Source organism: Oryctolagus cuniculus, chromosome 10 (assembly GCF_051225735.1).
Source record: "Oryctolagus cuniculus isolate XC-2025 breed Fujian yellow rabbit chromosome 10, ASM5122573v1, whole genome shotgun sequence".
In the NCBI taxonomy this organism is placed as follows: Eukaryota; Metazoa; Chordata; class Mammalia; order Lagomorpha; family Leporidae; genus Oryctolagus; species Oryctolagus cuniculus.
In genome coordinates this window covers 15718019-15741897 of record NC_142876.1, presented here as the reverse complement: position 1 = coordinate 15741897, position 23879 = coordinate 15718019, and the positions used below count along the sequence as shown (strand labels likewise).

At 48.8% G+C, this 23879-nt stretch overlaps 1 protein-coding gene across 2 annotated transcripts in view; it reads left to right on the top strand.

The window, feature by feature from the left end:
* Positions 1–11574, top strand: part of PHLPP1 (PH domain and leucine rich repeat protein phosphatase 1) — a 228904-nt gene extending 217330 nt beyond the window's left edge. For both annotated transcript variants that reach the window (XM_051851890.3, XM_089305002.1), the window contains exons 15-17: positions 3579–3773; positions 6855–7083; positions 9415–11574. In XM_051851890.3, the coding sequence (XP_051707850.3) occupies positions 3579–3773; positions 6855–7083; positions 9415–10605 (1615 nt within the window). In that variant the 3' untranslated portion in view covers positions 10606–11574. The remainder of the gene's footprint in view (positions 1–3578; positions 3774–6854; positions 7084–9414) is intronic.
* Positions 11575–23879: the final 12305 nt, after the last annotated feature.

The window sequence follows — 23879 nt, the reverse complement described above, 5'->3', positions numbered from 1 at the left end:
TCTGCACAGGCAATGGATGAGAGTTCTGGTAGCTCCACATCTATACCAGGACTTGTTACTGTCAGGTGGTGGCGGCTTTGGCCTTGTAATAGTAGTATCTCATTGGGTTTTAATTTGCTTTTTCCCAATGACGAATGACATTGAGTGTCTTTTCATGTGCTTATTTATCATTTGTGTATCTTCTTTGGTGAGAATTCATTCTTTCACAGTTAGATATGATGTGTTACCTGAAAATTTCTTACAGACACCCTTTGTCAAGTTAAGAAAATACTTTTCTATCCTTAGATTGCTATAGTTCATATATAAAATTTTATATATTTATTTTATATATAAAGGAGTACTAGATTTTATCATGGACTTATTCATCAATTAAGATGATCATATGGTGTTTTTTTAATCTTGATTAATTTTAAAATAATGCTGGTCTCATACAATGAGTTGGTGAGAGTTTCCTCTTCTTGCGTTTTCTGGAAGGGTTGATATAGAATTAATATTTTACTTTCCCTAACTGTTGAAAGAATTCACTAGTAAACCATCTGGGCTTGGAATTTTCTTCGATTTTTAACTAAACATGAATTTTAGTATAAGAGTATCTCTTGTTTTCTTGACTGAATTTTGATAATTTGTGTCCTTCAAGGAATTTTTCTGTTTCATCTAGCTTTCAGATTTATTGGCATAAACTTGGTTGTAATATTCCATTGTTATCCTTTTAATCTCTGTGGGATATATGATGATGTCCCTCTAACTGCTCATTCCTTATATTGGTAATTTTGTTATTTCTTTTTTTCCTGTTTTGGGGTTTGTCAGTTTTATTGATACTCAAAGAACAAGGTTTTGGGTTTGTTGATTTTTTTGCTTTCATTTTTCTGTTTTGTGGTTCACTTTTTAATTTTTATAATTTTCTTTCTGTTTGAATTTGTTTTGCTTTGCTCTTTTTCTGATTTCTTAAAAGGGAAGCCTAAGTCATTGATTGAGATCACTCTAATTTTACAATAAAACATTTAGAATTGTAAACTCTCTAAGCAGTTTCTTCAGTATGGTTGAAGATCGTAATTTGTATGACTTGAATCCTTTAGATTTACTGAGACTTTTTTTTGTTTCTTAGAATGTACTCTTTCTTGGTAAAAGCTTTGTGTGCATTTAGGAAAAATTGCACTTGTTGGGTAGGGTGTCAGGTCAACATTGGTTGATAATATTGTTCAAATCTAAGTATTCATACTGATTTTTCTGTGTCCTTGTTCTGTTTGTGATTGACTGTCGTTATGTATTTGTTTCTTATAAGTTGCATCAGTTTTTACTTCATGTATTTTGAAGTTCTCTATTAGATGTGTTGGCATTTGCAATGTTACAACCTCGGTGAACCGACTTCTTTAGCCTTGTGAACAACTCTCTTTATTCCTGTAATGTTCTTTGTTTTGAAATATACAAAATACTTTGTCATACCATTCCAGCTTTCTTTGGATTAATGCTGGCATGGTATACCCTTTTGTATTCATTTATGTTTAACCCATTTGTCTCTATATTTACAGTTGGTTTCTTGTGGGTGGCAGATAATTAGGGCTTGCTTTTTTATACCTTCTTTTTCTGTTTTTTGAGATAGTGCTTAGACCATTCATATTTAATGAAATTTTTGATATGGGAAGTTTTAACCCTTCCAACTTACTATTTTCTCATCTGATTTTTATTTCCTTTTCCTTCTTTTTCTTCCATCTTTTGGATTATTTCTTAGGATTCTATTTTTGCTCTCATTATTGCTTAGTTCTGCCTTTGTGGGGGAGGTTGTTTGGGGCTTATGGTATGATCATTAATTTTATTAGTTTACCTTCAATTAGCCTTGTATCACTTCTTACACAAGACTTGCAGATAGAAGTGCCCCTTCTATGCCAGTTTTTGTGCTGCTGTCATGTGTTTTAGTTCTACATTTGTTGTAAACTGCAAGGCACACGATTACAGTAGTAAGCTGTTTTCTAAAGCTGTGATTCTCAGCTTCACCACTATGGGCATTTTGAGGCAGGTCATTCTTGGGTTGGGTTGGGAGGAAGGGCGAGGGCTGTCCTGAGCACCATTCAGTGTTCCGTAGCATCCCAGGCCTCTACCCACCAGATGCCAGTAGCAGTGCTGTCCCCCACCCTCCTCATAACAGTAAAAATGTTTCCTGGGGGCAGAATCGCCCCTACTGAGACCCACTGTTCTAAAGTGATTTCAAAAACAAGAACATTTTTATATTTACTCACCTATTTGTCATTTCCAGTGTGCTTCATTCTTTTGTATAAATCCAGATTTCCATCTGGTGTCATTTTTTTCTGCCTCAAGGGTTTCTTTTTACATTTTTGTAGTGCCAGCCTTCTGGTGGTAAATGCTTTTATTTGTGCTTTTGGAAATGTCTTTATTTCACCTAAACTTTTCAAAGCTGTTTCTGCTGGTTGATAAATCTAGGTTATTTTCTACTGTTGCCTTTTTCCTCTGGGTACTTTAAGCTCTACTCTCTCCAGCATTGTTTCCCATGAGAAGCCTGCTGTCACTCACAGCCTTTTGCCCCACCTCACCCTCCCACCCTCGCCCTTGGTCTTTAGCCATCCATCTGATTTTGATGTGCCGATGTTTCCTTGCTTACAGTTTGTTGAGCTTCTTCTGTCTACAGGTTTAGAGCTTTCATCCAGTTTTAAATATTCACAGCCACTTAAATACTTGAAGATTTTCTGTCTTTCTTCTCTTTTGAAGATTCCAGTTTCATGTACCTTAGGCTGCTTAAAGGTATTCCACCAGTCACAAAGACCCCCCTCTCCGTCCACCACACACACCTAGCCTTCTTTTCTTCCTCTCTTTCAGTTTGCAGAGTTTCTGGGACATAGTTAAATTGTTGGAGAACTGTTTGATTCTCCTGAATAGTGCCAGGACTGGCTCCCAGCAGCTCTGCTGCTGCAGTTCCCTGCATGGAACACAAAGCACAGCTGCAACCACCTGTCCTTCCTGAGCTGCAGACCCACACCCTCAGGGGCCACCACCAGCTCCTGCCCAGCCTGGGACCTTGTGCCAGGAGCAGGCAGGGCAGGCAGCAGCCTCTCTCAGGGATCATGGACTTGTGCTTCTTACTGCTTGGATTCTATTGTTTCTTTTTTGTTTGTTTTGCCTGTTTTTAGCCATTTGAGATCTTTCCTCTATTTTTGTAACTTATAAATATATGTTTATTTTTTAGTGTTTCAGATATTAATCTATTTTGGTCATATGTGGAGATTTCCCTTAATAACTTTATTATGTGAATGTGTAGATACATATTCATTATATTATTTCCCATGCCTTCTTTCTCTTCCCCTTCTTCCATTTAAAAATCAAATCCTCAGAAGAGAATGGTGGGAAAAGACATGTGTGAAGTTTAATATGTGGTAATCATTTTCCTCTGCTTGTAGAAACTGGTTGATACACATTAGTTGGGGTCAGTTTATCTATTGTTACTCCGCCCATAGTCATAAAGAAAGAGGCATCACTGGCATCGGCAGATTGGGTGGGGGAAGCAGGGTTGGGCTGGCGTGGAGAAGGAAAGATGGACAGACTCCGGGATGGAACGTTCTGCCTTGCAGGTTGTGTGTGGCAGCCCTGTCAGTGAATAACTTCTGTGACAACCGGGAGGCCCTGTACGGTGTGTTTGATGGAGACCGGAACGTGGAGGTGCCCTACCTTCTCCAGTGTACCATGAGTGACATTTTGGCTGAAGAGCTACAGAAAACAAAAAATGAAGAAGAGTACATGGTCAATACGTTCATTGTTATGCAAAGGTAAGACTTTAGAGTCCTTGCTGTGTGTTTTCTGGCTCTTTGTGGGTTTACCCTGCGGTGGAGACCTGAAGAAACTCCTGGCCCCTGGCTTCTGTCTGTCCCAGCCTCTGCCATTGTGGCCATCTGGGGAGTGAATCAGTGGATGGAAGACCTCTCTCTCTCTCTGTCTCTCTTCTCTTTGTAATTCTGACTTTCAAATAAATAAATCTTAAAAAAAAAAAAAGAAGAAGAAGAATGAAAAATTGACACCCACTCATCTCAAGCACTGTTTTTGGTAATGAATACCCAAAACGCATTTAGGATTTTGGTGTTGTCCGAGCCTCAGGGTGGACTGTGACCCAGCGTGAGACATGCTGATGTTTAGAAAACTTCACAGACTATTGAGTCATTGCCAGGAATTTAGTTTCTCTGAGAACTGGGCCTCACTGGCCTGTAATACCATAGTTTTTCCAGATTGTTAATGATGACAGCCACCCCCACCCCACCCGCTGCCACCACCCAAATCCCTTGAATTCCAGAGATTCTTTAGATCTGGTGTGTGGACTTCTCTGAAATGTACCATTTCAAACCCAATTTGTTGACCCTTAGGAAATACCTTGTGAAATTGAGATGGCCGTTATTTTTTAAAGATTTATTTTATTTACTTGAAAGGCAGAGTTACACAGAGGCAGAGAGAGAGAAATCTTCCATCCACTGGTTCACTCACCACATGGCTGCAACAGCCGGAGCTGGGCTGATCTGATCCAAAGCCGGGAGTTTCTTCTAGGTCTCCCACACAGGTGCGGGACCCAAGGACTTGGGCTCGGACAACACCAAAATCCTAAATGCGTCTTGGGTATTCATTACCAAAAACAGTGCTTGAGATGAGTGGGTGTCAATCCTCTACTGCTTTCCCTGGCCATAGCAGAAAGCTGGATGGGAAGTGAAGCAGTCAGGACTAGAACCGGCGCCCACATGGGATGCCGAGACTGCAAGTGGCTGCTTTACCCGCTGTGCCATAGCACCAGCCCCAAGATGCCAAGTTTTAACCCAGGCTTTAACTCACTCTATTTCTTCTCCCTCTTTAATTGTCCAAAGCAGTATCACCAGGAGAATCTAATGCCTAGAGCTTCCCACCTGCAATAAGGCTTTTAGGTCACCTAGACATGTGGGCTGTTGTTGGGCTCTTAGAACTGAATAATATAGCAATTCCATTGCTCAAAGAATAGTTTATTCTTATCTTCCCTTCATGGCTTTGCAGGTTGCAAAGATTTGCCTGTCTGTAAATGTTGCACTATAGACACCCCCCACCCCGTCCCTGCGCGCACTCATGTCAAGCCCTCCACCCTCCTTCATGTCAGACCCACCAGTGATGCATGTATTAATGGTCCAAAGGTCATTGGAACAATGATCTTTTCTGTGTCTCTGCTTTTCTTCCTACTCCATATTCTGCTAGAGGAAGTTGCTTTTTCTCAGGGAGTAGGAGAAATACCTACTGAGGAATGTTGTTTCAGGCAACATTGAGAGCTTTACCTAAGTCATGAATAGTTCTTCTTAAAGAGCTCAGCAGAGGCAGGCCCATGTAGTTCTTTATGGCTGGGCTCGCCTATCTTGCAGATTCCCAGTGGTCATATACTTTTAGCAATGGGATGACGATAATAGCTAAGAGATAGTGAGTCCTCAATCTGCACAGTCATTGCTCTAAATACCTCACACACTTCCCCTAGGGATAGTAATATTGTACTTATTTCACTGGAGAGAAACTGAGGTTACAGATACAAGGCAAAGGGCTGTAAGAGCTAGTAATTGGTGTGGCCAACATTTCTCTCCAGCAGTAAGAATGCAGAGAGTGTTTGAACTACCAGGCAGGTCAACTTTGCAGTTTTTACTATTCTTGTCCTAAAAGAAACACACATGTCACACACAGCACAGACACGCATGCCATGCACGCATACCCTCCACGATCCCCAAAGAAGTCTCCTTTTTGTAGTCTATCAAGTTCTAAATAAGAATTAGAAACAGAACCTGAAACTCAGATCACTGTACTTTCACAAGTCACCATGCCTTTGGAAAGAGAGAACAGAGCTGCCTGGGAAAGGTCTAAAACCACACTGAGTCCTGGTATCTGGGAATCTCTTGTGTGCCTCCTGTGATCCATATTTGTTAAGAAGAGGCTGCAGGGTGAGTGATGAGCTTTTTGGTGCTTAGAAGAATGGAATGTTCTTTGTTCCTGAACTAACACATGGGAGTAGGCAGCCCATGTTTCCCAGCACCCTGAAGCACTCCATGGTTGCTGACAGTGCCTAAGACTGCTCTTGTCACACAGGGGAGCCTATTTTTTCTTAACTGTGTTACTCCTCTACCACTCAGAATAGCAGGTCCTGGGAAGTATCACCATTTGTTGGTGACAGTTCTTTGCTTCTATTGATTTTCAAAGTTTGCAGATATGTCATGTATTCAGTACGTCTGCAGATCAGTGGCCATGAGAAAAGGATAAATCCTAAGCACGTGGTGTTTGATTACAAGAACATTCTTTCTGTGAATCTTCTAGAATAGATAGTACTGGTCCCAAAAGTCTTGTTATAGGGCAGGAATAGGGACAAGTTTAGAACCGAAAGGTTCATGCCAGTGAACACGCTGGTGTTCAGGTTACTGTGAAGCACAGATATTAGTGGGTGTGGTGTGCTAACTGTTGTTACTTTACTGCTCCTTTGAGTTTTCCTCTCCTGGGAGCAGAGGGAATTTAGAGAAGTGGGTGGAGCATTGAGCAGCTGTCCTGCCATCTTTCGAGTGTGCTGATAGGGCAGTGTCGTTGACATGGACGTGGCAAGCTAGACACAGCAATCCAGGGGCTCCATCTTTCCAGACTGGCTCCTATGACTTCTAATGGTAAAGTCACCTCTCCCCTGTTTGTGAGCAGACGCCTGTCAGTTTGGGTGTGTCAGGGGCTCTCTTCCTCTGCGAAGTTGAGTGGTGCCTGTAGGGCATACTTTGATGAACAAGGCTGATTTTCCTGAATCCCTGGGTCCGACTCCCTCCGGCCCAGTAGGACCAGGGGTGCAGTCCTCCTGATAAATGAACAGAACTCTTTCTGGATTCCAGGAAACTTGGAACTGCTGGGCAGAAGCTCGGAGGTTCTGCTGTCCTTTGCCATATCAAGCATGACCCTGTGGACCCAGGTGGTTCCTTCACCTTGACCTCTGCCAATGTGGGCAAGTGCCAAACAGTGCTCTGTCGCAATGGGAAGCCGCTGCCTCTGTCCAGATCTTACGTCATGAGCTGTGAGGAAGAACTGAAGAGGATTAAACAGCACAAGGCCATCATCACTGAGGTGAGGAGGGAGATTTTCCTCAGAATGTTGGGCAGGAGCGGGCCAGGTCATAGCAGAGACCAGTTAGGGAGCAGCTGCCTTCAAAGAACATTTTTGAAGTTGGTTTAAAATTAGAGCTCCAGATCCGTGTCATGGAGCAAATTCCTTGTGCGTTGTGTCCAGAGACATTTGCTGCAGAGGAAGATAAAACATTTCTCTGTGTCGGTCAGGGACTTGGCAGCATGGCTGATGGGCATCACCCCCATTTGACCCTCACAGCCCCTTTGTGCAGCACTGGGTTAGGGATTGAGAACTGTACCCCTGAAATCACACTGCTGGATCACATAGCTATGCTCTGCCCCGAGTGGGCTATTGCCTTGAAGCTCTGTAGGCCCTGGTGTTCTCATACGTAGAGTGGCAATAGTGATGCATCTCTATCTGTCCCATCTTCCAAGGGATGTGTAACTTCTAAACGGTGAATGTCTGTTTACATATAACTAGTTATTTTGTTCATACCTTGTATTCCATTGGAGTAATACAGCAAGTGGCTCTCACCTGGAGGCAGTTTTGTCTCCACACCATGGGACATTTGGCAGCATCTGGACGTGTGTTTGGTCCTCACAGCTGGGGCTGAGTGTGCAGTTGACATCTAGTAGGCAGAGGCCAGGACGCTGCTAAATCCCACAGTACACAAGACAGTCCCCACATCAGAGACGTCTCTGGCCCAGAATGTTAGTAGTGTCGCTGTTGAGAAACCCTGCAGAGGGTCTGTATTATAATAAGGTTCATGGCCAGTAAGCCATCCAGAAGGGTCCAGAAGCTCTCCTCCATTCACTGAGGCATCGCCTACGATGTCAGTCACCTGCCGTGTGGGTGAACAATGTGGGGCATAGCAGTGATGTGAGGGGCCGTCCGGTCCTGCCTGGTTGAGAGAACCCTATGTGGTTGGAGGTAGCCATTGGTGAAAGTTTGTAGTCTGGCAGAGAAAAGGACAGATTCTAGGTATAAAGGCCATAAGGTTTAAGATGTACTATAAATGTCTGTGGAAGTGAGTACATTTTAGTTCTCTGCCTGTTCCAGGAGCAGAGAAGATTAAATAAATAGTAGACACTTTTAGGGAGCAGTCAGTCTAATGTGGTACAGGGTATATTGAATTAAAGACTCAATCTTGGGCCTTATGTGATTCAGGGTAAGTGATCGAAACACAATACACAAAACCGTCGGTTCTTGGGGGGAAATCTAAAGGATGGTCAGAATGGCAAGGGGAGTTTTTGCCAGATTCCACACTTTGGGGAAAAGTTACAATAGCAGAATCCAGGAAGTTTAAAAGTGTGCTTGATGCTCTGCTTTGCTAACGTTATCTGTAAGAATGCTACCTGCTTGTAACTGGCATGGCCAGCTGTGTGAGGAGCTGGGGGCGGCACCCCTAGAACCAGCAAACGCCTTGCAACATCCCAAGTAAAGGAGTGTCGTAGGGCAGGAAAGGACGAGGATGCTCTCTGGAAGCAACAGCGGTTCGATAGATAGTCACTAGGTGTGCAGTGGAGCCTTCTCTGCAAAGGTGTTAAAGCTAGAGGCATGAAGAGGCACCCTATGGACCTGAAGACCTCAGACTCGAAGAGTAAAGAACTGACAGGTGCACAGGGTGGGACAAAATAAAGGTCTTCTTGCTGGCAAATGGTCTGGAACTTTGGCTACTGATGTAAATGGCTTAAACCCAACTGAACCAAAGCCAGGAGACTTTGCCTTCTCCATTTGCTGCAAGGAAATCATAAGAATTGGCACCTCTCCCTTAGATCTGCTTCCACAGGCATGAGCATTCTCACCCAGCCAGACTCTCCTCACTGATTAAAAGCACTTTCAGTGTCGGTCCCCCTTCGGGACCTTCAGACGCTTCCGCTGCCTGTGGGCCTTGTCCTAGCAGAGAGCAGCGTCATGTTTGGGCACGTTACCTGGAAGTGCACCTGCCTCCTGTGTCTTTGCGCAGGACTGGCTGCTCTCAGCCTCTTCCTGCCCTGGAGTCCTGTGGGTGTACAGGAGGAGCTCAGCAGCCACGCTGGCTGTGTGAGGCTGGAGGACAGCCTGCTTTACAGGTAGACAGCTCTCCCTACCCCGTGTGAGCAGGATCCCAACCGAGCAGATCAGCCAGATACTTGCCTTTGGCGCCTGCTGCTCCTTCCCCGCCCAGGCCTGCCCCTGGGGTTTCTGATGACAGGTTCACGTTAACCGGTCACTGCAGGGTGAGCAGCCCTTCCCTCTGTGGGCCGCACTGCGCTCAGGGACCAGCAATAGCTGCACAGCTGCCGGAGGAGCTCTGTGTTCACTGTCTGATTGGGAACCTTCTTCTTCCAGGACGGCAAGGTGAACGGAGTGACTGAGTCCACACGCATCCTGGGCTACACCTTCCTCCACCCCAGTGTGGTGCCTCGCCCCCACGTGCAGTCTGTGCTGCTGACCCCCCAGGATGAGTTCTTCATCCTAGGCAGCAAGGGCTTGTGGGACAGCCTGTCCATCCAGGAGGCAGTGGAGGCCGTGCGCAATGTGCCTGACGCCCTGGCTGCTGCCAAGAAGCTGTGCACCCTGGCCCAGAGCTATGGCTGCCATGACAGCATCAGCGCCGTGGTGGTGCAGCTCAGCGTCACCGAGGACAGCTTCTGCTGCTGCGAGCTCAGTGCCGGTGGGAGCGTGCCGCCACCCAGCCCTGGCATCTTCCCCCCCTCCGTCAACATGGTGATCAAGGATCGGCCCCCCGACGGGCTGGGCGTGCCGTCCTCCAGCAGCGGCATGGCCTCGGAGATCAGCAGTGAGCTCTCCACTTCCGAGATGAGCAGCGAGGTGGGGTCCACGGCCTCCGACGAGCCCCCAAACGGAGCCCTGAATGAGAGCAGCCCCGCCTACCCGAGCGAGCAGCGCTGCATGCTGCACCCCGTCTGTCTGTCCAACTCCTTCCAGCGCCAGCTGTCCAGCGCCACCTTCTCTAGCGCCTTCTCAGACAATGGCCTTGACAGCGACGACGAGGAGCCGATCGAGGGTGTCTTCAGCAACGGCAGCCGGGTGGAGGTGGAAGTGGATATCCACTGCAGCCGAGCCAAGGAGAAGGAGAAGCAGCAGCAGGTGCTTCAGGTGCCGGCCGAGGCCAGCGACGAGGGTATTGTCATCAGTGCCAACGAGGACGAGCCAGGGCTGCCCAGGAAGGCCGACTTCTCTGCCGTGGGGACCATTGGGCGCCGAAGGGCCAATGGCTCTGTCGCGCCCCAGGAGAGGAGCCACAATGTGATAGAGGTCGCTGCAGAAGCCCCCCTGCGGAAGCCTGGCGGGTATTTTGCTGCCCCCGCTCAGCCGGATCCTGATGATCAGTTTATCATTCCTCCCGAGCTGGAGGAAGAAGTCAAGGAAATCATGAAGCATCACCAGGAGCAGCAGCAGCTGCCGCAGCCACAGCCGCAGCCGCCGCCGCCGGCCCCACCCCAGCTGCAGCAGCCGCCACTGCAGCGGCCGTACCAGGTGGACCCGCTGCCAGACTATTATGACACACCACTATGACCCGCTCTGAGTGCTATTGCAGAAATAAACTAACCAAGAAAGACTGAATTGCAAGAGTCTCCCAGGCTCACATTAAACCAGGGGTTTTACTCCACGTCCTTCTCCCAAACACTGTTCCCAACCCGTCTGCAGCCAATCTGTAGGTTCTCTTTCTCTTATTTTTTTAATAACCACTTTTCTCTTAGTGATGCTTTCTGAATATGATTTGAATTTGTTAATTTCTTCTAACATATCAGATGTGTAAAGACAAAGAACAAAAGGTTTAATATATTACAGAGAGACAGTTAATGATAATGTAATATTTTTTAAAATGGCTTTTTGTTTTGTTTGGCAGGCAGGGCAGGTTGCCATTGCTAAATGATTTAATAATGTTGTAATTCTGTATTTCTTGTGGGGGGGTGAGGATTTTTTTTGTCTTGAAAATGATAGACATTTGTAGAATATGGAGACTAACTCCTAGGAGTTGCTTTACTCTGTCAGGTGACTTAAGTCACTGGGATCCACTAATTTTCTCTGAGAGAACAGTTGATTGAGAAATTTCTATTGTAAATAGTTCAGTGTTGTATAGTAATGCTTAAAATGTTTTGTAGTCTTGGCATAAGGACATAGCCCGAATAACTGACTCTTTTCCTTCCCCTCTCATGAGCCTTCCTCGCCCCTGCCCCTTGCTCAGCTTCAGTTCATTCACTGAGGAGGCCGAGTGGTGGGGTATTTCTGTGCAGATGAGGTCAACCTTGGGCCACTGGACAGGTGCTTGCACCCAGAGGCCCGAGAACCCGCTCCATTCCCTCTGTCCCTAGCCTCTCGGCTTTTACAGACACTTTTTAATTGTGTTCCATACTGCTGCCACAATCAGCATGCCTGTATAGTGTTCCAGTAGACCATTTACATACCCAGAGTTATATTAAAGCAGGATGCACAAATGGACGTCATAATTTTTGTTATAATAAATATGAAATTTACAAGTAACGGACCCATCTGCTTTTGTCTCAGCAGCCAGATGTGTCTTACAGTCACACCAAGTTGAGTTTCTTGGGATTGGGTGGAATGCTGGGGACATCAGACGTTTCTGACTTAGATTTTTTTTTTTTAAGAGAAAAGCACCGAGCTACGTAACTCACATGAAATGAGGTAGTGAAGGTAACCTGTGGCTAGCACTACACATAGCTGATCTTACAGGCTTTCTGTTTCTTCTTTTTATGTAAGATTGAGGTTATATAAAGGAGATTCCCTGGAAAACAACTGCTCCCACGACGCCCTGAGATCACATGAACAGGTTAATATCCCTTTTATTTGAACAACGAAAATCAAAAGCGGCCTGGCCCACTCTCCACCACTAGCAGAAATACTGTAGGCGTAGTTAAGTGCACCTGGGAAATCCCATCCCACATTGCTAGCTGAGTCATCGAGCACATTTGCAGATGGAGCCCTCCCTCCTCACTCACCTCACCTCCCTCCCTGCTCTGCCTCCTGTGCACCAGTGAGGGATGCCCGTCTTCTTCCCTCAGGTGACCAGTGCTAGCTGGCCAGTGCAGTAATGGAGCAGTTACTCTTTCCTGTAGACTCTGTTAGGCTCTGTGTTCCCACCTAGGTGGCCAGGCCAGTTGTCTGGCTTCATCTTGGTGATTTCATTTCCGTGTCAGCCAACTTGGGGATGGTGCTCCTTGGAAACCACTAAGGCCGTGGCAGCAGAATCCACTCGTCTGAGTCCTGTAGGAGACCCAGCGACCGAGGGCTACCCAAGTGCTAGCAGAGCTCTCTGCCTTAGGGTGGGAGCAGAGCCCCTCAGGAGCCTGCCCCTGCTGCACCGCCCAGCCCATGCCTTCCTCAGTCTTTGCCCTACTCCCTGTGGATGGGCTGTGGGCTTTCACCCAAGTGCCTTGTTCCCTCCAGGACATCTGGACTGTTCTCTGACTGCCTCAGTCCTCAGATCCTCCTCTGGGCAGGGCTCATGTGTCCCTGCGGTTGGAGGAGACACAGACAGCCATTCTAGACCTCTTCCACTGCAGTTCTTCTGGGGTAGCAGGCACTTCAGGGTTCCAGATGGGTCCTGCATCACCATGTGTGTACCAGGGAGACATCTCCCTTCCTGACTTCCATGACACATGTGGAAGAAGAGAGCACAAGACTTGGAATTGGTAGTTTCCCAAGTCCTCCACTTCGGTCAGTGCTGGCTTCCGTGTTTAATGAAAGTCACGGAGTCACATACACCTGCTGCATGTTAGGTGCTGTGGCAGTGGCGGATGAGATGATGCCCTTAGGAGCTCTGGGTACATATGGCATGTAACTGAGAAGGTAATTATTTGAGCATGCCTTGAGTGGCCAAGGAGATGAAGACACAGATGTCCATGCTCAGGCACAGGAGCCTCCTTTTCTTGGTAGCATCTAATCAGATAGGTAGAGCTGCACACAAAAGTGCTTTTTGAATATTCAAATGCATAACACCTGAGGATCTTGGAGTCATTATTGTCTGAAGAGTGAATCCTGCCTGCTTAAGTTTGCTTCCTTCTGGGAAATTCAGACAATTGGGAAAGGGCTTGTGCAGGCACTTTAAGCAGAAGCTTAGCTCTGGTGGGCTCACAGCCTGGCTAGTAGAATGAAGGCTCCTGACTGAAGACCCTATTAGCTGGTTGGCCTTGGAGCAGCCAGGGAATACTGACAAGAGGGACCCGAAGACCCAGCCTGGCTGACCTGGTATCTCCCGATTGCTTTTGTCACAGCGCCACCTGCTGATGAGTTTAGACTCCTCGTGGAAAAGGGCTTGACTCATTTTCTCTTTCCTCCACTCTCAGGAGAAACAAAGTTTACATTTCTTATTGCCTCTCTAAGACAAAGCAAAGCAGTCCCCACGACTATTGAGTGTGGCAGAGGTGCTGGTTTAAAGTGTATTGTTTCCTGCATGTGTGGTCCTTTCTGCTTTATATGGTGGTACAATTGATGACAACTCATTCCTCTGATGGGCGCTGTTTTCTGTGAGACCTTGACATGTAGAAATATCAAGAAGTGTAACCAAAAATCATAGCTGAGCTGCAAAAGCAGTCCATGTCCAACATCCACCCAGTTCCTCTACAAAAAAATCTAAAATGCTTTGAATCCTATGGGGTAAGGTTCCCTGCTGGCCCTGCCCAGTGGGGAGAAGACTCACCCGTATTTGATCAGGTGGGCGTTCATGCCCAGCACACATCATAAGCTAGAATTCCTGTAAAGTGTAGGGGCCATGGGGTCTGCCCACGAGCAGATCGGAAGTGATTTGTGAATAGGAAGGCCTGATGTGTCATTGTCATCAATGAAGAACTAAGAATAATCAGAAAGAAAATAATGATGAACACAGCAAACTACTGTTTTGATTGGAAAGCTCCTAGGGGAATGTCTGTTGGAATTGTTGTGGGAGGAAGAGAAAAGATAATGGTAGAGAAAATGAGCGTTTCTCATTTCTTATCATTGAATTTCATTTTTCTTCGGTTCATCTCCCCAACTCCTATTTTGTGCAAATGACTCTGTACAAGCTGTATTTCATTCTTGTCACTTGTCTGTGATTAACTGGTTATTGTTAGTGTACTGGAAAGATGACTCCAGTATTTTCTTATAAACCCCACGCCAACCAGTACCAACATGACAACAGAGTTCATATTTAGTTCATATTTGGCGTCGTTCAGCATTCAGGGAGCTCCTGGGCTTGGCCGTGGGGTACTAGCGTAGGACCTTGGATGCATGGCTTGAGTGTGCTGGTGGCTGTACTGACCTGGTGAGTCAGGAACCATGCTGGCAGCCCCTGATAGGTGCTGTCCCTTCTAGAAGGCAGGAGGAGATGGGTTCTGATTCTGGCTGTGTGGTGAAATAGAGCCGTGCTGCCCCTGCCCTTAATTCCCCCATAAACAAGCCTGCATTCATTGGACTCTGGTTCATTAGTCCCTTCATTCCTTTCTTAATCAGAAACACAGTGTTCCGTCCTTTTCAAAGGCGGAAACAAACACACTTGGAGAATGGTCTTCTAACTCCCATCCGTGGTCATTCCTCTCATTTCTAAAGACATGGAAGTGAAACTGGTTTCACACTGAAACGTCAAGAACTTTCTAGTCATTGGCATTTCCTAGGTCTTGCTCCCATGAACTTGTACTTTCCCCTAAGTACCACTCACTTGCACCTGTTGAAAGGGCTGAAATGGCACCTACGATGATTTTCCCATTACACCTCAAGACGTTGACTCTTCTTGAACTCATTAATGGGCCATTTGCTTTTCTGAGTCATTAAGAAAACTGAGCCATGGTTAGCATTTGGAGGTTCCTATGCCAGTTTCTACTTTGTAGGAATTTCCCTGTAAGCCAAGACTAAATCAAGCCCACAAAATAAATGTTTACCATTTGCCTTATGATCTGCAATGCTTTCTCAGAGTTATTTGGGAGGCAGAGAGAGTGAAAGGGAGAGAGACAGATCTTCCATCTGCTGATTGACTCCCCAAATGCCCTCAGTGACCAAGGCTGGGCTGGCACCAGGACTGGGAGCTGGGAACCTAACCCAGATCTTCTACACTGGTAGCAGGAACCCAGGTACTTGAGCCATCAGCTGCTGTTTCCCAGGGTCTACAGTAGCAGGAAAGCTGGAATCAGGAGCCAGAGCACAGCCTCAGACTCTGCTGCCCCAGCGTGGGACACGAGCATCTCAACCAGTGTCTTGATCACCAGGTCCACCCTGTGATACCTTTTGAGAATTACTCAACTGTTCCTCCTCGCGCAGCTCAAAGGTTAAAAACTCCTTGTTCGAGAGTGTGCATCCCTGCGCACTCTAGCGTGGTGAGCCATGCTCCTTCTTTGGGGGAACAATAAGCTGAAACCACCATCTTCCACTGGTGAACCCACTGGAGATTTTTTTTTCCTAAAAACTCTAGGCCTGCATGTCGGAGTGTCATCTGCATATAAATTTCATGTCAACACTTCTGTGCATCCTCCGGTTTTCAGATTTAGATTTCACCATTATAGTCCCTGGATTGCAACAGGTCGGAGTGTCCTTGTTGCTTCTCGGTCACGGGCACATGTTCTGAGGCAGGAGACGGCTTGTGCTAGAAAGGAAAGGGTAATGGAGGAAAATGGTAGCCCAGAGTTGACCAGAGACAGCTGCTTTCCTTTGGGTTTCATTCTTGTCTGAGCTTCATAGTGGACAAGATCTCAAATTCCCCTGGTTCCTCCTCCTAGGCAGAACCCAAACCATGTCATTCTGCCGAGTGGCTTTTTTATCTAGTGCTGGAGCTTCAGCCCTAGAAGCTCCCTGCTCCCCTGTGAAAGCTGTCGAGCACTTGCGTGTCGATGGAGCACACACTCCATGTGGGGTGCCATGGGAAAGGAGCCCAGGGATGGAGGGCAAAGTCCTGTGTCCTGGGATGGTAACCCACTGGAGAGACACAGGAAACCAGAGAATGAGTGGGGTGGGGGATTGGTCCCATGCTTGCACCCAGTCTTGAGATTGCAAATGGGCCACCGAAAGTGACAAACCATCTTGAAATCCTAGCCCTGCTGCCCCCGTGCCAGTCTGTGTGAGGTTCTTGCTGTTCATGGGTGGCCTTTGAGCGCCTGTCTGCCGACTTCCCTCCTTCAGGGGTCACAGAGGGACAAGAGTCCCCATCCCACGTGCTGCTTCTCTCCGGCTGCCCTGATGCCCCGGAGGCTGCCGAAGTCACCAAGTGCAGAGGATGCAGGGCAGAGAGACACTGCCTGTGCCGAGAGCTCCAGGAGGCTGCAGCGCATGCGTGGGGCAGAGAGCCAAAAAGAATTGGGTTGCTCTGCCCTGTGCACGAGGCACCAACACAACCAATTCTGGGATGATTTTCCTGAGTGGACAGGTCTGATCTGCTTGCCTTTGAATTCTACATCCTCGTAGGAAGTGGGAGGGCAGCGACACTCGCTTCCATCCCGCGTGGCTGCCATGACCATACCCCAGACACTCGTCATTTTACTTCTGCATGCTCCCAGGGGCTGGCATTTAGCCTGGCAGTTGAAACAGGACACTAAAGTCTATCAGAGCAGCTGGTTTCCCTACCCAGCTCCGACTTCTGATGTCAGCTTCCCGCGAATGCACACCTTGGGAGGTGGCAGGCGATGGCTCACTAGCTGGGCCCCTGCCATCCCTGTAGGAGACCTGATTTGAGTTCCCAGCTTTGCCCTGGCCTAATCCCTGCCTTTGTGGGCACTTGGGGAGTGAATCAGCAAATGGGAGTGCCTCTCTCTCTCTCTCTCTCTCTCTCTCTCTCTCACTCATTAAAATTACAATAAAAGGTCCCAGCCATGGTGTCTACTTCCAGCACACTGAGTATATAGCCTTACTCCTCACTCCCCCTCAGCCCAGAGTGTGGACAGAGTAGAGCTGGCCCCTCCCTGGAGTAATCTGATATCACCCCTCCCCCCAGCTCCGGGCAGGCCGCTATGGAAGATAGAGGGCTGTGCTTTTGTTAGGAGCATCCTTAAGATGGCAGGGGGCCTGTCCTTGAGACAAGTGCAGCCTCTTCAGCTTCTCCACTCCCTCCTGGGAGCATGGAGACAGACACACCGGCCCCGGACTTCAGCCCCAACTCCCTGTGGAGTCCTCAGAGCTCCTCAGGCACCCCCCCCCCGCCGCCCCCTGCACTTGTCAATGGCTGCCTTCTCCCATTCCTCAAGGAATGAGTTAAGACTTCACTGTACTGTAGCCCCTCCTGAAACAATTGAGCCAGACTTCTCCAAGGAAACTTCTAGAAGGAAACACCTGTGGTGACCTCACTCCATCCCCTTCTCTCCAAGAAAGGAGTTACCTTGTGACTGCCCGCTGCCTGTGCCTAGGGAGTTGTGTCCCCTGCCTTCCTCCCGGCGCTTCTCGAGAACATGTGCAGGATCCCTCTTGGTCACAAAAAGAAAAACAGTTCCTTTCCTGGACCTGAGTTGGGTCAGGCTCTTCCTGGCCGCCCCCAGCTGCCTCCATGGCCTGCTCCAGCTGTTGACAGCCTTGGTCACAGTTGGCCACTCCCCTCTGCAGGTCCTCTGTGTCAATGGTCGTCCCTCTTGCTGTGCCTTAGATCTGGCTTCCAACTGCTGCTTCTCCACCCCATTGTTCAGGATGGCTCCTTCCACCTGATCCTGAAGTGTAGTGGCTCCAGAGCCTCCACTCAGCCTCTCCTTCACACTCGGCTGTCAGTCACAGGCCTCCTGGACACTCCCTCCCGTGACTCAGGCACTGCAGATCCCCTTGCCTGCAAGCCTGATGCTGGGCTCCAGTAACCACCATCCCCGCCGCTGCCTGACCTCCCCTGCTCCATCCCTGCTTCCCATCACCGGCTTGTCCTATCTACTCTCTCCCCAGCCCCTCTTCGCGGTCCCTGGTCACTGTAGGTTTTACAGAGACGCTCAGTTCAGCTCCAGTTACTTTCATCCACTTCTGGGGCTCCCCTTTCGCCTCCTCCGTTGCATGTCCCACCCTCCACGTGGCTGCCCAAGAAATCGTTCTAAACCACCGATCTGATCCAGTTTCCCCCAGCGGAAATCGTGGAGCTGCTTCTCCGACCCAGGCAGAAACAAAATCCTTGTCATAGAGGTCGGGGCTGCCCCCAGCCTGACCCTGTCCACCTTCCCACCAAGAGTACCCTCGCCCACCCCCTTCTCACCCTGCCCCGTGCAACCCTCAAGTCCTCCCACCCCTTCTGTAAAGAATGCACTTCTACTTATAGCAGAGCTACACCTCTGAATCGTTTTTAAAGTCAAATAGTTCTAATCCTCCGCCTGCGGCACCGGCACCCCGGGTTCTAGTCCCAGTTGGGGCGCCGGTTTTGTCCCAGTTGCTCCTCTTCCAGTCCAGTTGTCTGCTGTGGCCCGGGAGTGCAGTGGAGGATGGCCCAGGCACCCAAATGGGAGACCTGGAGGAAACACCTGGCTCCTGGCTTCAGATCAGCGCAATGAGCCGGCCACAGCGGCCATTGGGGGCTGAACCAATGGAAAAAAGAAGACCTTTCTCTCTGTCTCTCTCTCTCTCACTGTCCACTCTGCCTGTCAAAAAAAAAAAAAAAAAAAAGTTAAAGTCAAGCAGTTGACTAAGTTTGCACTCGTTTCCTGCCTCTCCCTCCTTGTCTCCCCGCTGCCTCGCACTCCCTTGCAGCTGGCCTTGGGAGACCCTCCCCCTCCCGAGCTGCCTGGCCAGCTCCGCGTCTTGGTTTTGGCTTAACTTCCTTCTGCGGGAGCTGAGGAGCCCCTCCTTGCTCCACTTCCCCCACCTTGTGGTGCTGTGACATCGGGTTCTGCTGGATCAGTAGGCGGTGTTGATGCCGTCGTGATTGTGTGAACGTTCTGAGTCAGGCGGGGGGTTCTGAGGCTTCCTCTTGCACAGGTCCTTTCTCTGGAGTCGGTGCTTGGCTTGTTGCCCTCCTGGTTCTCTACGTAGTTACCATTCATGCCTTCCAGCCTCCCCGCCAGAAGCACAATTATGTTTGAACACATTCTGGGGTCTGCGGCTCCTCCCTCGTACAGCCTCCCCTGTCCCATCTAGACTTCCCTTCCTTGGACTCGCACAAAGCTGCTGTCTTGGCACTTCCCTCCATCCTCATCCTCATCCTGGGACTTCTCTGCCCACCTCCGGCCCTGGAGCTCACTCCTTCAGGTCACAGGGAAGCGACTCCCGGTGAACACAGGGAGTAGGTGCTGTGAGACCCTGCGTGGCTGCAAATTTCTGTTTTCTCCCAGTGCTTGGTTGATAGTGTGGCTGGACATAAAGTTTTCCCTTTCAGAATTTTCTTCAGAATTTTCACTGCATTGCTCTGTTGCCCTCTGGTTTCCACTGAGCCTGGTGCCATTTTGATACATCATTGTGTTCAATAAAACTTTTTACCTAAACAACTATGTTGTGTGCCAATACAGTTTTATTTACATATTCTCTATGGCTGCTTCTGTGTTACAAGGAAAGAATTGAGAAGTTGAGACAGAGACCAGGTGGCCCACAATAGCTAAAATATTTACTGGATGACCATTTACAGAACAAACTTGCTGCCCATCTACTTTCTTTTTTTCAAGATTTATTTATTTATTTGAAAGGCAGAGTTACAGAGAGGCAGAGACAGAGGGCGAGAGATCTTCCATCCACTGCTTCACTCCCCAAAAGGCTACAATGGCTAGAGTTGGGCCTATCCAAAACCAGGAGCCAGAAACAAGGAGCCAGGAGCTGCTTCTGGGTCTCCCATGTGGGTACAGGGGCCCAAGCACTTGGGCCATCTTCTTCTTTCCCAGGCCACAGCAGAGAGCTGGATCATAAGTGGAGCAGCCAGGACTCAAACCAGTACCTATATGGGATGGCACTGCAGGCAGCAGCTTTACCCAGTATGCCAAAGTGCCAACCCCACCATCTACATTCCTACATGTATGTTGTTATCTTCATGTCCCTTCTAGCATTCTAAGAGTTGACCTTCTACCATCATATTTTAATATCCAAGAGCTTTTTTTTTTTTAAGGTAATAATTTATCTGTTTATTTAGATACAGAGTTACAGAGAGAGGGAGAGACAAAGAGAGAAGGAGTAAGAAAGGTCTTCCATCTGCTGGTTCACTCCCCAAATAGCTGGGCCACCCACCAAATAGCCCCCACAGCCAGAGTTGGGCCAATCCGAAGCTAAGAGCTTTTCCAGACCTCCCAGACAGGTGCAGGGACCCAAATACTTGGGCCATCTTCTGCTGCTTTCCCAGGCCATAAGCAGAGAGCCGGATCAGAAGAGGAGCAGCTAGGGCTCAAACCGGGGTCCATATGGGATGGCAACAGTCCAGGCAATACCATCCCACAAAGCCACAGTGCCGGTCCATCCAAGTGCTTTCTAAAATACCCCCGTGCTCCTGTGTTCTGGTGTCGCATCCTACCTGAGGACATCAAACACATCATGGGAGGCAGCAGGATGGTTCAAGTAACTGAGTCCTCGCCCCCCACGTGGGAGACCTGAATTGGGTTACCAACTTAAGCCCCATTTGGGAGCAGTTGCAGGCATTTGGGGTGTGAACAGGATTGGGAGCTTGCTTGCTTTCAAATAAAATGAAACTTTAAACAATTTTTTAAAAGATTTATTTGCAAGGCCGAGTTACAGAGAGAGACCGTCCATCCCCAAATGGCCTCATTGCAGGGCCTGGGCCAGGCCGAAACCAGGAGCCTGAACTCCACCTGGATCTCCCACATGGGTGGCAGGGGCCCAAGCGCTAGAGCTATCTTTCACCGTCTCCTCGGGTGCATTCGCAGGGAGCTCGAGTGGTGTAGCCAGGACTCGAACCAATACTTGTGTGTTTCACTGTGCCCCTGGCATTGTCTCTGCTGCTGCTGCTGCTGGCTCAGGCAGGCACTAGAGGCTTTCTGCGAGGGCTGGTACCTTGTCCTGTCTCTTCCTATGGAAGAGGGCGGTGCAGGCACTCAACTGCTTTCCCTGGGGCCGGGCTGTGTGCCCTGAGGGCTGTGCGCTGGCTGGGAGCAGAGCACTGCCCCTGTTGTTGGTGTTGGTTGATCCTTCTTCCTGGGCCACGAGTCCTCTAATGGCCTGGAGAGGTGGGTAAGGGTGGCTGTTTCTTGTGCCCACTTGGCTACTGTCAGCACTGAGCATTAATCCTCTAGTCATGGCATTGTTCTAACCCCTCAGGTCGGTGGAGGAGATGCAGGAAGGGCCTCTGCATACAGCCAGCTCCTAATGGAGGAGACAGGCAGTGAAAAATAGTTTTGAAAACAAGATTATGTCAGATTGTGAACAAAGGTGTGAAGGAAACAGGAGGGGGTCATGTGATCAAGACTGAGCTTTGATCTAAAACCTGGTGGACAAGAAGTCAAGTTAGGGTCAGGAGGCAGAGAATTCCAGCAGAGTTTAGTGTAAGGACGCAGGCATGCGGGAAGCAGGAGATAGGGACTTTCGGGGGGGGGGGGGGGGCGGCATTGGCACTAAATAGTCTCCCTCTTCCTTGCCCCAACTTCTGAACCAAGAGTGAAATAAGACAGGACCAAACAGAAGAGAGCAAAAAGATTGAATTTATTTCTTCTCGCTCACCATGGGGAATGTGGCTGTGTCCCTGGCTGGGCAAGTGTTCTGATCACTAAAAACCATCCAGAATCAGCAGGACTTGCCGCCAGCGTGCAGCGAGCGCCCCCTGGAGGGGAAGCCGAGCAGTCGGGCGCCCAGGCAGAAGGGCGAGGGGGCAGGACTGCGCGTGCTCAGTTCCATCTTCCCAGGTCCCTGGGCAGGAGTGCACAGCAGATGTGCAGAGCTGTGGTGGAAACTGCCCCACGCCCCCACCCCCACCCCACCCCCCCGCTCAGCGAGCTCAGGGGTCTGGGAGGGGTCGGCGTGGCCAGACCTCTGTGATCCTGGAGAAGTGGGTTGAGGGTAGCCGAGATGGAAGCTGAGGCACACGAGGAAGAGTAGCGCTTGACAACGAGGGGGTAGGACTGGGCAGCGGAGGGACCAGACATGACTGAGAGGAGACCTTAGGGCTGAGGGGTTCTGGCTGAACTGACCTAACAGGATTCCTGTTGAAGGCAAGCCAGGGTGGTGGGCTGGCAAGAGTGGGGACGAGGAATTTGATCCAGCTTCAAAGGGACTCAGTAGGATTCTTGCTACAGCCAGACAGAAAGCTAAGTTGGGGGAGCCGGGCTCCAGTTTGGGCAGCAGTGGGACTTCCGACAAGTCTCATGGGCTCCGTGGACCCACCTTGGAGAGGGATGCTTTGGACGCAGTGCCCAGAGCCAGGGCCCCCGCAAAGATGAATCCCCCTGTGTTTGCGTCCTGGGAGAGTAGAGAGTTTGCAAGCACTGCGTGTTTCCCTGGGCTGACTTGAACCATGAGGTCAGTGCTGGAGATAGTTTGGAACCTTTTTGATGAGATGAGTCCGAGTTTGTGTCCTGGTGCCCATGACCAATTATGAGACCGGACCCAACAGTGAGAGTAGAAGTGAAGTTTTATTCAAGTAAGAAGAAGAGGGGTTCTGAATGGTATCATCAGAGTGGCCGGTAGAAAGAGAGGCCAAGCCACAATCTAGGGGCGTTTGTATGTCCTTAACACGCATCAAAGAACAAAGGTGACCAAAGGTAGTGTTATAGGTTAGTTACTGTGAAGGCCAGGGGCAATCGCAATGGAGCCCTTCCTAGCTTGTTCTTATGTAAACCTTGACCTTCTCATGGAAACCTAGATCTTGTCATCGTTGATAAGTATTTGTTACAAGGGGCTCCCGTCCTGTTCTGTTTATTGTTGGAAGGCATTGCAATTTGTCTGTGCTGGTAAAGAGTTGAGGGATGGTTACTTGGCCTACTTTGAGTCCCAAGCACCCTCATGTTCATCCTAGGTGGATGTGCTTGAGCCAAATTTAGCTTAAAAAGAGAGAGAGAGCTTTGAGGATTTCTTGCCACCTCCAGATCTATTGCTAGTAATGCAATGGTTGCGTCACTGGCCCTGTGACGTCCAGGGAAAAGGACCCCCCCCCCCCCCCCCCGCCACAGGGAGGATCCAGGGCTTCACAAGCCAGGTCGCAGAGCGAGCCTGGCCAGTTCACTTCTGCAGAAGGAAGGCTCTGTGGAACACGCTCCGGTGTGTGGTGGGGTGCTGCTGAGGTGAACCTGACGCGGCCGCATTCCGTAAGGCCAGGGCGCCTTCTAGTACCTTCCTGGGGAGTCTGTCTGTGGGACAAAGGGGAGGTGCCAGCCAGCCCTCTGATAGGGAGTGCACAGGTTTACAGAAAACATTTGGAACTGCATTTAGGTCATTACTCTTACATTTGATTAAGATTGTTTAAATCCCTGAAAAGTTTTGTTCTTTAATGGTAATGAAAGGAAGATGTTCTATCTTCTTAAGGATTTTGGCACTCCCTTGTTGGATACTCTTTCCTTATTCCAGGACTTTAAACAGCCACCTCTCACCTTGTAGGCTTCTTGAGGGAAAGATCTTACCTTACTCATGTTTGTATCTCAGGGGCTCCGACTGGGCCTGGCACATTATCAACTTGCAACATAATTGTGTGTATGAAGTGCTGCACTGACTCTGCAAACAACATGACCTGTTGGCTTTTAGTTGGGTACCCTTTTGTTTTTAAAGATTTATTTATTTATTGGAAAAGCAGAGTTACAGAGAGGCAGAGAAGGGGTGGGTCTCCGCTGGTTCACGCCTCAGATGGCTCCAACTGCCAGAGTTGTACCGCTCTGAAGCCAGGAGCCAGGAGCTTTTTCTGAGTGTCCCACATGGGTGCAGGGGCCCAAGGACTTGGGACATCTTCCACTGCTTTACCAGGCCACAGCAGAGAGCTGGATTGGAAGTGGAGC